This window comes from Zootoca vivipara, chromosome 1 (genome assembly GCF_963506605.1).
Source record: "Zootoca vivipara chromosome 1, rZooViv1.1, whole genome shotgun sequence".
In the NCBI taxonomy this organism is placed as follows: Eukaryota; Metazoa; Chordata; class Lepidosauria; order Squamata; family Lacertidae; genus Zootoca; species Zootoca vivipara.
Window position 1 is genome coordinate 9,118,526 of NC_083276.1, and position 18,711 is coordinate 9,137,236.

Here is an 18,711-nt window from a genome sequence, read left to right on the forward strand (position 1 = left end):
GAATCATGACTTTAAGGGCCAATGGCAGAGGCCCAAATCCTGAAATGTCTGTGGTTGAATATCAGGCAGGTTGAACCAGGCAGAGGGCCTTCTCGGTAGTGGCGCCCGCCCTGTGGAACGCCCTCCCACCAGATGTCAAAAAGAAAAATAACTACCAGACTTTTAGAGGGCATCTGAAGGCAGCCCTGTTTAGGGAAGCTTTTAATCTTTAAGAAATTAGTGTATTCTAATATTTCTGTTGGAAGCCGCCCAGAGTGGCTGGGGAAACCCAGCCAGATGGGTGGGGTATAAATAATAAAATATTATTATAATTATTATTATTATTATTTATCAAATGAGAACACAGGGGCTCAGAATCCTTAGTCTAGACTCAAGCTCAGGCAAGCATAGACCACATAAATAAAGAGCAAGGAGGGGACCAGATGCTGAACAAGGCCCCCCGGGCCCCTCTCTCTGGCCCTCTGGGCTCTCCTGAGGTCACCACCCCCTTCCACAGGCCACACCCTTCTCTGAAGAATGTGTCCTTGGGCTCTGATACCTGGCCTTCTTGAGAGATGTGTGTCCTGTTCATGTAGTGGTTTTAGAAATGTTCTGCAGGGGTGGGGGACAAAAAAATGTGGGGTAAAGGAGGGTCAGTTGAGGAATGTCCCTATTTTGGTCAGAGGAATGTTGGAGGGTATGATGGCCTTCATACTGGAAAAAGTACCCATCATCTATTTTAGGGCTAACCAGCAGAGCCTGAGCCCAATCTCCTCTTTTCCCACCCTACAAACACTCACTTTTCACCTGTCTTTCTGCCCGGGATCTGCATTGCTGTAACCTGTTTGCATTTTGTATCCCGGAGCTCTGTTACAGTGGTACCTCGGGTTAAGAACTTAATTCGTTCTGGAGGTCCGTTCTTAACCTGAGGTACCACTTTAGCTAATGGGGCCTCCCGCTGTCGCCACGCCGCCGCCACACGATTTCTGTTCTCATCCTGGAGCAAAGTTCTTAACCCGAGGTACTATTTCTGGGTTAGCAGAGTCTGTATCCTGAAGTGTCTGCAACCCGAGGTACCACTGTAATCTGGTTGGGGGCAGGGGAGAGATGGAAAGGGTGGGGGCAACAGGCAGACAATAAAATTCACTTTCAATAGCATAGTTGAAGAATCATTGGAGTTTCCAGAAAGTCACCCACATCCCACCAAATCCTAAGTGGATGCTTGTGTGTGTGTGTGTGCGTGCGTGCGCACGCGTGTGTGTATGTGTGTGTGCGCGCTACTTTATCTGGAAAGGGAGAAGCCCCATGAAAAGAAGACAGAACTTAAAGGCCCTTCTAAAGCTCTTAGAAATGAAGCTGGGTGGGAGGTGGGGAGAGAAATAAACCCTTCTGGGGTTTATATATTCAGAGTCGGAGAGGGCCTGATTAAAAATGCAATGCTTCTAGCCCGAGGTGTCCTCAATAACACAGAAATGTTTTCCTTGCATTTATTTAGGGATTGCCGCAGTGCTGCAAACGCCTGTGAAAATATGAGAATCCTCGTGGCAGGGGCTTTGAAGAAGCCTTCAAAAATGTAAGGTGTGAATCATCCTCAGGCAGCTGGATTTGGGGAGTGTGTAGGAGACACACAATATGGCTGCCAACTTTTTTTTCTGGCCAGTGCCTTCTCCAATGATACCTTTAAAGCACCTCAGTCTGCAGGCAGTAGACCCAGGGACCATGTTTATTTCCACGTGACGAAAAAGCTTCACAGGTTTATTTTCTGCAGACAGAGCCCAGGAGCAAACCTGGCGTATTTCTCTTGGAACAGTTGGCAGCAATTTAGTGCCAGGCCCAAAGCCTGTCTGTTTGTAGCGTTTTTAAAAAACAAAAAACAAAAACAAACCATGTTCCCAATAGTCTCTATTTTCCAGGGACAGTCCCAGATTTACAGAAGCTTTCCTAGTTTCTGATTTGATCCCAGAATGTCCTGCTTTTCCATAGGACAGCCTATTTTCATGGGAGAAATGTTGGAGGGTATGGAGTTATGCGACCCCCAAGCCAAGGGGATAAGTAACTATACAACCATAGTTGCCAAGTCTCCCGTATTCCTCGGGAAACCCCTGTTTTTCTAGTTGTTCTCAGCTGAAAAAACGGAATTTTTTTTGTTTTTCCCCGGTTTATTCTGGCGCGGCGGCCAGTTTGGAACTGGGTGGAGCATGCTCAGAAGCGACTTTTGATGAAGCTCTGCCCAGTTCAAAAATGGCTGCAGTGCGACTTCTGGCACGGCGGCCATTTTGGAACTGGGCAAAGCAGCACCAAAAGTTGTTTCTGAGCATGCTCCGCCCAGTTCCAAAATGGCGGCAGCGCTACTTCCGGTCTGCTACTTCCGGTCCGGTCCCTTATTTCTCCCACGGGAACTTGGTAGGTATGTATACAACCTTTGGAAGACATCTGAAGGCAGCCCTGTATAGGGAAGATTTTATTAATGTTTAATGTTTTATTCTGTTTTTATATATGCTGTAAACTGCCCAGAGTGGCTGGGGCAACCCAGTCAGATGGGTGGGGTATAAATATTATTATTATTATTATTATTATTATTATTATTATTATTATTTAGGACATACCTATTTTCATCAGAGAAATGTTGGAGGGTATTCAGTAAAGAATGTAACCTCATAGAATTGTAGAATCACAGAATTGTTGGAAGAGACATCTAGCCCAACCTCCTGAGATGCAGGAATCACAACTAAAGAATCTCTGGCCAGGGAAGGGGGATCCACCCCCTTCCCAGGTATTCCATTTCATTTTCAAACAGCTCTTACCATTCAAAAGTTCTGGTTTAGGTCCTACCCTCTGGAGCAGCAGAAAACAGCCTTGCTCCATCTTCCACGTGACACCAACCCCATTCACAGGAGGCCAAAAATAACTTTTCCGGAAGATCAAACAGGGCATGCAATGGAGGGGTGATATGATAGCCATGTTCAAATATATAAAAGGATGTCATATAGAGGAGGGTGAAAGGTTGTTTTCTGCTGCTCCAGAGAAGCGGACACGGAGCCATGGATTCAAACTACAAGAAAGAAGATTCCACCTTAAACATTAGGAAGAACTTCATGACAGTAAGAGCTGTTCGACAGTTGGGGTTGGACTGGATGGCCCTTGTGGTCTCTTCCAAGTCTATGATTCTATGATTCTATGTTCACAAGGAGTTGTGATGGGGGCAGTGGCAGAAGTTTTGAACACAAGAAGAGCCCTGCAGGTTTAGGGTCAATGGTCTGTCTAGTCCAGGGGTCTGCAACCTGCGGCTCCGGAGCCGCATGTGGCTCTTTTACACCTTTGCTGCGGCTCCGGAGCGGATACGAGGGGAGGAGGCGTCCGAGCCATGCGGCACCTGAGCCATGCAGCAGCGCCCGCCATGCCCGCCAGACACTCGCGCGGCGCCCACCGCCGCCGGAGCACACAGCTGCGGCGGCGCGCTGTGTGCCTGTGCCCCGCATGGCGCCTGCCGGAGTCCACAACTCTGCTGTGCGCGTGCGCTGTGCAAAAAGGACGCAAGGTGATGTTAGCAGCCTGGGGAGCGTGGTCGGCCCCATCCCTGCATCAGCCCCTCCCCACCGCATTTCTGCAGCCAATAGGCTCACGGGGGCGGGGGCGGAGTCATTTATTTTTTAAAACGGGCGCGCTTCTTCCTGCCCAGCAGCAGAAAGACTTGAGGGCTCGGAGCGCGTGTTTGCTGCTGCTGCTCCTGCCGGCCTGGTCAGGAGATTGAGGTAGATGTATTAATGGGTTGATTCAATATGAGGAAATTTTATAAGTTCACTTGATGGGAGCAACACACATGAAACCATACAATGTCCTAATAAGGGAGTCAGAGTTTTGCCCATTCCCAGTAATCAAGGCAGCCCAAACTCATAAGGCAGTGGTTGCTGGTATCCATTCCCAGTAATCAAGGCAGCCCAAACTCAAAGTTATTTTTATAATGATGAGGATGACATTGGGCCCTCATTATTAATTATTATTTACATCAGGCACTGATTATGATTTATGGTACACTGGGGCCCTGATTAATTTTCTATGGCATTTTGGGGCATTGATTATTGGGCATAGCAAATTTTGCTATGGGGCCCTCTGATTTCTAATTACGTCCCTGTTTTGTGGCTCCCAGTTTATTTTTTTTCTTCGGAAACTGGTCCAAGTGGCTCTTTTTGTCTTAAAGGTTGCAGACCCCTGGTCTAGTCCAACATCACAGTAGCCAACCTCTGGGAAGCCTGAAAGGACTGTCATTGATACTTTAGCTGAGATCCCTGCCTTGCAAAGGGTTGGACTAGTTGACCCTTGGGGTCTCTTCCAACTCTACAATTCAATGATTCTAGGACCTGGGTGCAACAGTGATCTCCTCCCTTGTGATTGCCAGCAATTGGTATTCAGGGGTTTGAAGGCAGCCTCTGCATCAGCTCATCTCCTGCAAGAGTGGCTTTTGTTTTTCCTGTCAGGGAGGGAATAAGGAACCACTGGCCAGATGTTTTTTCCCCTTGCTCTATTTTTGGGGGTGGGGTGGGGGCTGATTTCCATTTTCCTTCCAACTGCTGGAGATGCAACTGGAAGGTGCAGGAGTGGCGGCAGAGAGAGGAAGGAAGAACCATCTCCTCCCACTTTACAAATGGTCCCTCTTGCCGTAATTGTTTTGGGACATAAGGTTCTCCTTTGTGCAGAATCATCTGCACGCCGCGTGCCCGTTTGGCATCGCTTACCCTATTACAACAGATGCGTCCAGCCAGGCCTATTCATCACCGTGTTGCAAATGGAAGTTCAATGGCCCACTTGCAAGCACAACAAGGAATTTAATCCCCTGCACAATTAACATCTCCAGAGAGGAAAGCAAAAGACATGTTTGCTTTGCAAGCAGAACAATCAACTCTACCCTCAGAGCAGCAGCAAAGCCAATAGCCAAAGATGGGGACAGAGGAAGCTGCCTTCTTCCTGCTGAGTCAGTATCCAGATCAGTTTTGCTCTACACACCATTGTTTCCCAAACTTGGCCTGTTTTGGGACTACATTTCCCATCATCCCTAACCACTGGTCCTGTTAGCTAGGGATGATGGGAGTTGTAGTCCAAAAGAGCTGGAGACCCAAGTTTGGGAAAGACTGGTCTACACTGACTGGCAGTGGCTTTCCGGGATTTCAGAAAGGATCCTCTCCCAGCATTACCTGGAGATGTTGTTGTGATTATACCTGGGACCTTCTGCATGCCAAGCAGATGCTCTTCCACTGAGCAACATTCATTTGCAGCGCTGAATTCCAAAATAAGCAGCAAAAGTTTGAAGAGCTGGACCCTCTAACTGTAGAGGCCATCTGATAGCCATCTGAACATTTCTGAGGTCAGCTGAAAAGGTTTTGCCCAAACTAGCACAATATCCCCAGATTGCCCACACACCTCTTGGTTCTTCTTTCTTTCTTCCTTTTTAATTTTATTTAACTTTTATTTTTGTAGTCAGCTATTTTGAAACAATAGGCTCAAAGTGTCCCACTGGGTTTTGTTTTGTTTTTTTTAAAAGAAAGAGACAATGCAGCAAGTTCCAATTTGCAACAGGGTGAAGTGGTTATGAAAAAATAACACCCTCAAGCAGGCCAGTGTAGCTTGTAACCCATTTGAGTGAATGCAGTTCTGCAGCCACGTATTGGCAGACCTTCATGGAGTGGGGGGTTTGCCCAGTATTACTTAGATGGTATGTAAAGTCCTGCTTTACCAGAGACCCATCTAATTCAGCATCCTGCTTCTTCCCCCAGTTGGCCAGCCAGATGACAGATGGGAAGCCCACAAGCAGAGCCTTCAGCAATGGGTGTTCTTCAGCAATGGGTGTTCAACTGGCATGCTACCCCTGTTTCTGGAGCTAGACCATAGCCATCATGACTAGGCAACCACTGAGATCCTCCTCGTCTCTTCCCCATTAGAGATCCCCCCCCTTAAACTGGAGATGGTAGAGCGTAAACATGGAACCTCCTGTATCCAAGTCACGTGCTCTATAGCAGACAGAGCTGACTTATACCAAGTCACACCATCAGTCCAGCCAGCCCAATATTGTCTACTCAGGCTGACAGCAGCTCTCCAAGGTCTCAAGATCCTTTTGTTAACAACCACAACCTTTTCATGGGGTTGGGGGTGGAGAAGTCCTATTGATATCTGTCACAGGGGGTGTGTTGCGACTACTCTAAAGTAATGACTCTCCCAAGCGTTGCCTTTTCATTCTTTTATTGTGTGCAAGCTATTTACAGTCCTAGCTCTGTACAGGATACATCCAGTTAGTCTGACGCAGAACCCTGGAATGCCGGTTCCCGCGTTTTCTTCCAACATAAGAGTCTGGGAATCCCGAATCTCCTCCCTCGCTTCCTCCGACGCAATTCCGGAACCGGAGGGAAAGGTCTTCTTTCCATGTTTTCCTTCCTCCCCTTTTCCCTCTCTCTCTCTTCCTCTCCCAAGCGGAGCAGTGGCTCTGCGACCCTGCCAGAGCCCTGTCCCCTACTTCCTGCTTCCCCGCTGGACTCTTCTCCCTCTCCGCTGCAGCTAGTACTGGGGGACGAGCTGCTTCTCAGGATGGGAGGGGGGCTGTCTGTACTCCCTGTCCCTCACAGATATCATAGCTGCCAAGACTTCCAGTGCCGCTCTGCCCATGCTTGGGCACTGGAAATCGGGTAGAGTGGCACCGGAAGTCGCTTCTACATGCGTAGAAGCAACTTCCAGTGCCGTGCCGCTGCTAATCCCGCATTTTTCAGTGGGAGACTTGGCAGCTATGATTGATATGCACTCCCCGTGCACACACAGGGTCAAATAGGACAAGGGGTACGAGACGGAGCATGCCACATGGCTTATGGCCTGATTTGGGCTTGATGTGTCACAAGACGTTCTGCCCAGATGCAAAGCATGAGAACACCAGAGCATAAGAAAAGCCTGCTGGATCAGGCCAGGGCCCCATCTGATTAACCATCCCTTTGTCTGTCCTGAATCATCTAACATTCACCTTCATTGGATGTCCCTGAGTTAAGAGAGGGGGAGAAAATAAATGTGTCTCGACAGCATGCATAATTCCAGACCCCTCTTCCACGTCCACGCTTGCTCAACTTTTCCCCAAACTATGCAATAATAATAATAATAATAATAATAATAATAATAATAATAATAATTTATTATTTATACCCCCCCCCCCAAAATCTGGCTCCCTAAACAGGGCTGCCTTCAGATGTCTTCTAAAAATCTGGTAGCTGTTTTTCTCTTTGACATCTGATGGGAGGGCGTTCCACAGGGCGGGCGCCACTACCAAGAAGGCCCTCTGTCTGGTTCCCTGCAACTTGGCTTCTCGCAACAAGGGAACCGCCCTCAGTACTGGACCTCAGTGTCCAGGCAGAACGATGGGGGTAGAGACGCTCCTTCAGGTATACTGGACCGAGGCCATTTAGGTATACTGGACCAAGGCATGGCGACACATCAAGCAGTTAAAATTGTGATCAGCTCCTTCCTGAATCCTATCAGAATGTCTTACATCCACCCGCACAACCTTGCGACAGCATTTCACAGCCACTCAAAACTATACTATGGTTTGAAAAGTCTCGTCCAGTGGAATCGCTGCTGCTTTGAGAGCACACAGAAGAAGAAATTAGTCTCCTTTGTCCTGTCAGCTTTAAGGATGCTCAAAGAGGAGCTGCAGATCTGCAGGACAAAATGAAAGCAGGGAGGGGAAGAACTCCTACAATCTATTGTGTCTAGAAACCGTCTCACTTCCCTCCAGCTCCCATGGTGACAACATGGGATTCCATTCTTAGCCAGTAAAAATAGATGTTGCCCTCGCAAACCCAGCCCAAGCAGCAAAGCCTTTGCCCATTTTTTGAGAACTCACTGGAACACCTCCGAAACCAACGTCATTTCCAAGCCATCAAAATAATTTCAACTGGACCTTCAATGAGCCGAGCCATGGTGCGCCATTTTAAACCAGTAAAGGCATTTTAAGAGCAAATGAAATAAAATAATTGGCTAGGTCAATAGTTCCCAAAGTAGGTGGTAGCGACCCCCAGTGCGGGGGATTTCCTAGTGGGGCACTAAGAGGCAAGGGGACAGAGATGGAATGGGTGCTAGAGGGGCAAATGAGTAAATGACTTTTAAAACCTGTTATCACTGGATCCAGCTCAAGAGCTTTGTTGAATTAATTAAGATAAGCAGTCTTAATTGGGTTTTGAATAAATCTGCAATTAATCATTACTGTTCTGAATTTCGTTGTGTTATTATCCTTTTTAGTGGGTCATGGAAACCACTATTCTGACTAATGCTTTTCATAGAGTAGCAGGCACTGGGGGGGGGGGTGTTTATGGGACCAAGGGGAAAGTGGCTCTAAAAGGTTTGGGAGCCACAAGGCTAGAGATGCACTGATGCTGATACACGGCTGTGGTTGTATAAACAGTGTCAGGAGTATGGGCAGGAGTCAGGATCTGGGGCCTGTAGTGCTTTGTAGGACTGGAGCCTGCCTCAGCTTGTGCTCAGGTGAGGCCGCAGCTTGTGCTGGAGAAGCAAGGAGTGGCCACTCAGGTGAGGCCACTTGATACCTCACTGCACCTGGTGGCAGGAGCTGGGAGGGATAAAAGCTCAGCATGTCCCTTCAGCTCTTTGCCACAGCAACGCTATCCCTGCCTGGTTGCATCTGGCCTCTTGCTCCTTGCTCCTTGGACCCTTGCCTTGCCGACGCCTTGCTTCTTGGACCCTTGCCTTGCCGACGCCTTGCTCCTTGGACCCATGCCTTGCCGACGCCTTGCTCCTCGACCCTTGGACCCATGCCTTGCTGACGCCTTGCTCCTTGACTCCCAGACCTTCGCCTCTGCCCTGCTCCTTGACCCTGCGACTGCCTGCTGCTGGACCCTCAGCCCTGCACCTGTTCCTGCTTCTACACCACCATCTTGCCTCTGGTCCTGACGCCTTCAACCGCCCGCTGACCGGACCGTGACAAACAGGACTTTGAGCTATTCTCCTGTTCTGTTCTGTTCTCTTCTCTTCTCTCCACAAGACCACAACCCTCAGAGCATTCTAAGCCTGCTGTCATACCAGAGGACAAGGCCTAACGCCGCTCTTGGTCCCTCCTCTTAGATCTAAGACCTTCAGCTCAGACAACCTCTCCCATAGGAATCTGCCTTATACAAAGCCAGGCCGTTGGTGTCTTTGTATTGTCTACATTGACTTGCAGCAGCTCAGGCAGGGGGTATTCCCAGTGCTATGAAACTAATTAAGCTACAGGGCCCCAGAAGCAACTTTAGTCCACATTGCTTTAAAATGTAGACCCAATTTGAGTGGCACAACTTGCCATATTTTTTGCTCCATAAGACGCACACCCCCCCTAAAAATGTCTGTGCGTCTTATGGAGCAAATGCATGGTCCCTGGAGCCGAATTGCCCAGGGGCTAAAGGCAGATCGTGCTTTTTTTTTAAGAAAGAACTAAAGGCTAAGAAGAAGGTAAGAGAGTGTTGAAAGGACCCGCTCAGCAGCTGATTGCAAGAGATTGGGGAGGGAGATAAGGGAGCTACCTTCCTTCCCGGCCCCTTGCCTAGGCCTCAATTGTTGTCTGCAGAGGGAGACATGTGACTGGCTGATTAGATTATCTGTCTGGAAACTGTAGAAATGGGTCCCTTTCCTTTCCTAGAGAAGCTGCAGAACTGTGAGTTGAACCCCATAAAAACAGGGTTTTTTACCCTTTGCAAGGAAACTCAACAACTTTGAGCTGATCCTAAAAAATGGAGCTTTCCCCCTTTGCAAAAAAGATGCACAAGTGTGAGCTGACCCCCCCCCCAAAACGGGGCTTTCCCCATTTGCAAAAAAGCTGCACAACTTTGAGCTGATCCTTAAAAAAAGGAGCTTTCCCCCTTTGCAAAAGAAGCTTCCTCAAATATTTAATGGGGGGAGGGCAAAGGCACCTAGGCCTCTAGCAGTTGGCTGCTATGCCTAGGACAATTCAAGAAAGCAAAATATTTTTTTCCTTGTTTTCCTCCTCTAAAAACTAGGTGCGTCCTATGGTCAGGTGCGTCCTATGGAGCGAAAAAATACAGTGCCGTAAATTGATCAAAAAAAATTGTTGCATGTATTTCAACAGTCCTACAGTAGTGGTGTGTCACAGTACAGCAAGATTAAACAAAAGCTGAGATTTAGTAGCTTTTTTAAGTGGTGATCTACCATTGAAGAAGACAACAGTGGTTACCCAGACCTCATTGCTGGTTGTGAAGAGGGCCCCATAACAATTCAAGCTTCAGAGCCCCAAAAATGTAGGTCTTCCACTGCCTACAAGCCCACATTTGGCCCCTGAGCCTGACACTCGCTCCACCCCTGCAGTGGGCGACAGATTAGACCTCCAGGACAGCTTCCCTACCCCCAAAAATGAGTCAAGTGTCTACAGACCAAACTCCTGACCACACTCGGTGCTAATGCAAGGAGCCCAGCTTTCGTGATTCACTTGCGACGATGCATAAAGACTGCAGTCCCAGGCAAAAAGAGAACCCATAAGGAAAACCAATTATGAGAAATGCAAAAGGGGGGGAAGTGACCATCTTACTTACAGCCCACCATCATCATGGCCACTGAAAAGATCTTCTCTCCATCGGTGGTTGGAGCTATGTTCCCGAATCCTATTGTGGTAAGGCTTGTCATGGTAAAGTAGAGGGAAGTGATATAAAGCGAGTCTTTACTGGGTCCTCCTTCCCACTGCCCTGATCCCGTAGAGTTGTACCGATACGGCGTTCCAATGCTCTCCGCCAATTGGCAGAGCCAGCTGTCCTTCTTGAGGGTATTGGTGATTTCATCGATGACCTCGTAGTCCCCGATGCTGTACCATATACAAGCGAGCCAGTGGGCTACTAGTCCAAAGACACAGACTAGCAGCACCAAAACCGCAGCGCCATATTCCAGGTAATGGTCCAGCTTCCTGGCCACACGGCCCAGACGCAGGAGACGCACCACTTTTAATGAACTGAAGAGGCTGCTGATACCCTGGGGAGGAAGGAGGGAAAGCTTTACTCGCTTGCAAAGTGATAAACATCACGTGTTCTTGTTTGTGCTGAACACTGAGTCATCTGGGAGTAGGGGTGGGGGAGAGAATCGATTCAGTTCATATTTACAGGCAAATCTTTTCTAATAATAATAATAATGATAATAATAATGATAATGATAATAATAATAATAATAATAATAATAATAATAATAATAATAATAAATGTTATTTATACCCCGCCCTCCCCAGCCAAGGCCGGGCTCAGGGCAGCTAACACCGGATATAAAAGAGCTGACTGAATTACAACATAAGAACAAAATTAAATAAACATTAAAATTTAAATTTAAATTTTAACCCACACTTTCTAAAACAACACAAGAACAGAAACATAGCCTTCCTCTGAAATCCACGCATCATTGAATTTTGCAATGCAGTTCTCAAATCAAAGTGTTTACAAAATACGTATATTAGAGGAAATTGTGCACAAAAATGAATGTGTTCGTGAAATCAACATACAGTAATTACTTATACAATTAGCTCCATATTATCCAATTATCCTTTCTTGGGAGTTTTTAAGCAGAGGTTGGATGGCCATCTGTCATGGATGCTTTAGCTGAGATTCCAGAATTGAAGGGTGTGTGTGTGTGTGTGTGTGTGGATTGGATGGTACTTGGGGACACTTCCAACTCTACAGTTCTATGATTCTATTATTCTCTTATCATTCTTGTTTCTCCCTTAGATACCAGGGTGGGCTACAACAATTAAAACACAACATTAGACATTCATCACATTAGAGGGAACTGCTTGCAAAAATGTGTGTTTATGGGGAGATATTCACACTAAAATTCTAAAGAAAAAATGCATATTGCTGCAGAAATGTGAATTGGGAAACTGAGAGAACCAATGTTGGCAGGTCCTCCCATCCTCAGTCTACTCTGATAGGACCATGAAGATTTCGTTTCGTCTTCACTGGAGATGCCAGGGATTGAACTTGGGACCTCCCACATACAAAACAGATGCCTTGCTGCTGAGCTATCTTGGAAGCACATGATAGGGGAACAATAAGCAGAGCTTGTTAGAAAAGGCTTTGCTTATACTGTTGGCCAGTTGGTTTCAGAAAGCTCTGAATCTGCACAGCTTCCTTCCTTCCTTCCTTCCTTCCTTCCTTTGCCTTGGGAACATGTGTGCTTCCCAACTGGTCCCCAGGGAATTAAGATCCCCCCATCGTGGATTGTTTGGTTAGTTCTGTGTGAATGCTAATCAAGGCCCAGGACATTGACTAAAAAATAAACAGAAACTATTCTGCTGCCAAGAACAAAGGCTGGATTTTGTACTTTCTGCTAAAGAAGACCTGTAATATTCCTCTAATATTTATGTAGAATATTTTGAGCCACCGGGAATGCATAGCTTAACCCAGGCATGCATAAACTCAGCAACATAAAGATTTACTTGGGCTTCCACCCACTTGACAGCCACGGAGCTTAAGTTAGTGGTGATTAACAAGTGACAAGTTGATTTCATTTGTTTCTATAAGACCATGGTTCTGAAAGAGTTTGCCTCTTGAGCTCTGGTATACTTCTAAATACGTACCAGTTGCTGGAAATCACAGCGGGGAAGACTGATCTTGTGCTTGAGTCTGGTTTGCCGGTTTCCCACAGGCACCTGGTTAACCACTGTAAGAACAGGAGGCTGGACTAGATGGGCCTGATCCTTACCTTCCAAGTTCCGGACTGCAGAATCCGGGACCAGCAGCCATTTGACACCGGAAGGTGCGTCGATGTAACTTCCGGTGTCGCTTTGCCCTTCTATGGGCACCAAAAATGGCCGCCGCCGGCTTCGAAAGTTGCTTGTACGCATGTCAGGAAGTGTGCCGACGCAACTTCCGGTGTCGCTCCGCCCATCTATGGGCACCAAAATGGCCGCCGCCAACACCGGAAGTTGCATCTATGCACTTCCAGACATGCGTAGATGTGACTTTTGAAGCTGGCGGTGGCCATTTTTGGTGCCCATAGAAGGGCAAATCGGAAAGAAAAAAAATGGCCGCCGGCAGGAGAAAATAATGGAGAAAAACGGGAGACAAAGTGATACGGGGGACCACCGGGAAATGGTAAGTAAAAAAGGGGGGTTTCCCGGGGAAAACGGGGTACTTGGCAGCTATGGCCTGATCCAGCATGGATCTTCCTATGTTCCTATGTTCTTCTGAGATTCTGAAAAACTGAAGATGGTCAGATCACATAATCTTGCCTTCCTACATGGTTCTCAACTGAACATATGTCTAGCCACTGAAGACTAATTAGCTATCATGGTGACCGCCGGACGGCACCGCAACCACATGCAATTGCTTTACAGAAGTGTTTTGTCCCCCACCCACCCACCCCCCATTGATGCTGTTGTTCTCTCAACTTTAAGTGACCATATGCCTTATGTTGGAAGTTGTACGTGAAAGGAGAGGCAGCCATGGGCTCGTAATTAATTACAGTCTAAATTATAAATAACTAGCTCTTGCATTCAGAATCATTACTGACTCGCTGCAGGAGCGCCCCAGCAAAAGAATTCCACGGCAAAAAAAGGAGATTCAACACAGCTGAAGATGTTTCATTTAGCAAGAAGCAACGAGGCAAGTGTTCCTTCTTCCCATGCCAAGTTTAAATTGCCCTTTTCTACACATCATTATCGAATCAGTCTAGTCAAAATCTTGGATAATTATATTACAAACCTGTAAAACACTGGAGTTTATTTCAGTACAGGAGTAAAACAGAAACTCCTTTATTTGTCTGCAATGTTTCTTCTTCTTAAAAAAAGAAGGCCCCACACATTTTGCTGTTTTTCATCCCAGTACATTAAGCTAGAGATCAGCAGCTAAGAGGCCACCTGGGAAACTTGCCATGAGCAGCAGAAGACTCAGAGGAGGACGACTTTCAGACTGCTTCATTTGGGGCCATCCCAGCTAAAGTACACAGCCCTGCCACCACCCTCCAACTCAGAGGATGAGTCTCCTACAGAAACTCTGGCTCCCCCAAAGGCTACGAAATAATGGGAGGGACCTTTAACCCAGCCAGCCAGATGCTCTAGACAGGCAAAGCCTACCCCCACTTCAGCCCTGATTGGCCTACATAAGGCTTCTTAAGAACCTAATGAGAGCTTGCTGAATCAGGCCAGCTCATCCAGCATCCTGTTCTCACAGATGCCTGTGGAGGAAGCCCACAAGCAGGAGCCCAACAGCATTCTTCCCACTTGCAACTCCCAGCAGCTAGTAGTCAGAGGCATACTGAGACTGTGAGAGTAGAACAAAGCCACCATACCTGGTAGCCATTGGTGGCCTTATCCTCCATGAATTTGCCTAATTTTCTTTGGCAGTAGGATAGCTCAGTTGGTTAGAGCAGTGTTTCTCAACCAGTGTGCCTCCAGATGTTTTGGGACTACAACTCCCATCATCCCTAGCTAGCAAGACCAGTGGTCAGGAATGATGGGAGTTGTAGTCCCAAAACATCTGGAGGCACACTGGTTGAGAAACACTGGGTTAGAGCATGGTGCTGATAACATCAAGGTTACAGGTTTAATCCCCGTATGGGACAGTTACATATTCCTGCATGGCAGGGAGTTGGAACTAGATGGTTCTTGGGGTCCCTTCCAGCTCTACAATTCTATGATCCCTATGTAGATCTGTGGTTTTTTTTAGTGCAGGGGTAGGCAACCTAAGGCCGGATGCGGCCCAAACGCCTTCTCAATCTGGCCAGTGGACAGTCTGGGAATCAGCATGTTTTTACATTAATAGAATGTGTCCTTTTATTTAAAATGCATCTCTGTGGGGGCCTGCCTGGTGTTTTAACGTGAGTTGAATGTGTGCTTTTGTTTAAAACACATCTCTGGGTTATTTGTGGGGCATAGGAATTCGTTCACACACACACCCAAAGTAGTCCAGCTCACCACATGGTCTGAGGGACGGTGGACCAGCCCACAGCTGAAAAAGGTTGCTGACCCCTGTTTTAGTGCCAATGACTTCCAGGGTTCTGAGAGAGGGAACTCTAGCATGTCTCCGCTCACTTGCATTTTCTCTAAAGTAAAAAGCCACAGATGTTGTTAGCTTTCCCCTTGATCATTTTGGTTATCCTTTTCTGAACCTTTTCCAACTCTGCAATATCCCTTTTGAGGTGAGGCAACCAGAACTGTACGCAGTACACACAGTATTCCCAGTGCAGCCACACCATAGCTTTGTATAATTGCATTATGATATTGACAATTTTATTTTCAGTACCTCTCCTAATGACCCCTAGCATGGAATGTGCCTTTTTCACAGCTGCTACACAGTGGGTCAACATCTTTGCTGAGCTGCCTATTATGACCCCAATGTTTCATTCCTGGTCAGTCACTGCAAGTTCAGACCCTATTGACTCTGGATCCCTGCAGGGACAACTTCTCTTAGCGGGGGGGGGGGGGGGGGGCCTTGGAGCTCTCCAAGGTCCTGAACGTTCTCTGCTTAGTGACTGGACACTGCCTGTTTCCCATGCAAACCCTCAAGTGCCCACAGAATGGGACACAAAGAGGCAAGTCCAGCCCCAAGAGAAAAACCAGCCATTTACCCTACCTGCCAAATCAAAAGAAAGAAATGTGTGTGAAAAGAGAAGTCACTTTGGGACAGATGGGCTTTGGAGCTTGAGGATTCCCTGGCCCACCTCTGTCCACAATTAACACTTGAAGTGGTTGCATGACTGCTGAGAGCCGTAAATCATAAGCGGGTGGAAATTCTGCAAGCAAATGAACCCGCAGAGAGAGACATTTCAAGTTGAGCGACTTATAAAGAGCTTAGCCCCTAAAGCCCCATGAGCTCTTTAATCCTTCTTTTCTGGTGTTAATGTTAGCAGCATACATATTCAAGGATCCCCCCCCTTCATTCAGAGAGATTTCATTTCAAGGTAAATGATTAAGTGCACTTACGCTTATAAATGCACCGCTGCTACAAAGCTCTAGTGGCCTTCCTTTGGAAAGCCAAATTTGGGGCCAGCCTAAGGAATGAGCAATGTGATCTCAGAGCCAGAATTTACATAGAGCTGGGAGACCTTGGGTATTACTGCTGTGAGGCAGCAATTTAAGTAGATGGAGTGCTGCACCATGAACACTACTCTCCATTGTCCTGTGGTTCATTTGGGCTGCTCTAGCGTTCAACTGATACTTTAGTACCAGGGAATCTCCAGTACATGCAGAGCCTCCGTGCATGCTCTCAAACTTTGGTCGCAGCTCCAGAAGAACAGAAGCATCTGGTTAGCATGGGAAGCAGAGAAACTGAATGTCCGCTTCCATAAATTCAGCAGGCAGTCGGGGGTCCCTTCTAGGAGAAGGAACACTTTGCCGTTGCAACCCATGCATCGATCATATCCAGCCTTGATGATTGTTTAATGCCATACGGTTGGTTGAAAATATGGCAGCAAGCTTTTTCTCACTGCAACGAGCACATCACACCAGTGGCAGAAGTAGTATCCAGAAAAAGTATCCAGCTTCTTTTCCCTCCAACCATTTCCCACCAATGTCTGAGAAGACCAGAAGACTTTGAGTACATGATTTTGAGCTCCCCTTTCTTCTTCTGAGTCTTCCTTTCCCTTACAAACTCCTCCTTCCAGCCACCTTCCAGCCTTTGCTCCTCTCTTTGCCCCAACCCTCCTTCCCTGGGCTTCTTGAATGCCCAGGACTTTTGACCTCTTTGCCCCCTTTCCTTGCCTTTCCTTCCATTGACTTCACTCTCCCCTTTTCCCCCCTAGGCCTTTCTTCCTGCCCTACTCTCTCTGAGGCCCTGAGCTGCTCAGCCAACGGAAACAATAGGTCCTCTGCCCACTGTTCCCTAACTTCACAGCAGCTCAGCCAGCAGCGCAGAATCCCTTTGCGCACTGGAATGTGGATTATTCCCTGTCTCCCCCTCTTCTTCCCCTGCTGCATCTTGATTACCATTCTGGAGATGCTCCAAGCATTATGCCGTTTTCTTCCTCTACCAATTCCCTGCTGTGTACAGCAGCAAATGTTACAAATCAGCTTTGCTGCCGTCAGCTTTCTTCTAAGCCGGCGTCCAAAAGGATTACTTCGTTTCCCTTGTTCCCTGAGCAAAACTCCCTTCTCTTTTCTGCCGCCACACCACTCCTCGCGGCCCAATACCCAAGGGGGGACAAGGGATCGGCAATGCTCCCCTGTAACATTTCAGAGGCCGAATGAGCCTTCAGTTGTTAGCATGCCTCTCTCACATAGGATTTGAAATTAAATATTGTGCAACCAACATCTGTTTCCCCCATTAACATATACCGGGCATTTGAGGGAGGGAAGTGTCTGAGAAGGGTAATTCAAATTAAAATATCCTATAGCTGAAATGCTCGGTTTTAAATCTTACATAAACTGAGACACTCTAAACAAATGCTTCAGGCCCATTTCACCCCAGGCTACCTCTGCAAACTTTTTTGCGGTCTCTCTCTCTGGAGGATTGCCTAAGAGCAACATGTACAAAGTAAATTTTCCTTCCCCTCTGGCTCGCCATAGAATATTCATCCCATCCCATCTTTTTAAGTATTCTCCACCCCACGCCAGCTTAGCACTGGCAGATCGTAGACTTCTGAACACCCAATGGCATTAAGAGTTGCACGAAATCAGAAGACACACATCACTGAGACCTGTGCCTCTCTCACTAGATAACTCCACCTTATATTTAGGAATTAAGGAAGCCACAGATTCGATCTCAGAATGAGAGGCCTCCTGTGTCATAGTGATGAAGGCAAATGGGGTGTTGGTCCCGCTTACAGGAAAAGTTGCATCTGCTGAAATTTGAGGAAGTGATGTAGCTCAGTGGTAGAACATCTGCTTTGTATGCAGAAGGTTTCTGATCTGATCCCTGACATCTCATAGAATCATAGAATCATAGAGTTGGAAGAGACCACAAGGGCCATCCAGTCCAACCCCCTGCAAAGCAGGAAAGACCATCAAAGCATTCTTGACATATGGCTGTCAAGCCTTTGCTTAAAGACCTCCAAAGAAGGAGACTCCACCACACTTCTTGGCAGCAAATTCCACTGTCGAACAGCTCTTACTGTCAGGAAGTTCTCGTAGTAAGACTTGGGGGAACTGCCTGAAGACCTGGAAAACTACTGCCTCTGTGTCGAAAATATTTAGCTAGGAGGACCAATGGTCAGACAGGGTCTGAGGCTGCTACCTACGATGTACCACATCCTTATGTACCACAATAAAAGGAGCTTCTAGAGACATTGCTGGAGTCCAACTCCTATCAGCCAGCATGGTCTATGGTCAGGAATGGTGGGAGCTGGAGTCCACCACAAGTTCTCCATATACAGGTGAAACTCGGGAAAATTAGAATATCGTCGAAAAGTGCATTTATTTCAGTAATGCAACTTATTTTTTTATTTTAATTTTTACAAATGCTTTCTTTTGAAAACTCCACAGTAATAAAACAAATAGTTACAATAATACAAAAATAAACATCGCTATTACATTCCATTAATTACATTCCATTTATAATTGACCCGCCTAACGACAAATAATTACAATTACAACAAATGAAGGCTTGACATAGCTTGCTTTGCATGTCATGCATCTATCTCATATAGTGGTTTCGCCTTTTAAGCTGCATTACAGAAATAAATGCACTTTTTGACGATATTCTAATTTTCCGAGTTTCACCTGTATATATTTATTCCACTCTTCTCTAGCAAACAGGAATCAGTGCTCATGAATTTTCCATCCAAGGGCTT

The 18,711-nt window shown here is 46.9% G+C and overlaps 1 protein-coding gene across 1 annotated transcript in view; it reads right to left on the bottom strand.

The window, feature by feature from the left end:
- KCNH5 (potassium voltage-gated channel subfamily H member 5) overlaps window positions 1-18,711 on the bottom strand; it is a 178,340-nt gene that overhangs the window by 109,027 nt on the left and 50,602 nt on the right. Inside the window, exon 7 of the mRNA XM_035116477.2 lies at window positions 10,542-10,971. Within this exon, the coding sequence (XP_034972368.2) occupies window positions 10,542-10,971 (430 nt within the window). The remainder of the gene's footprint in view (window positions 1-10,541; window positions 10,972-18,711) is intronic.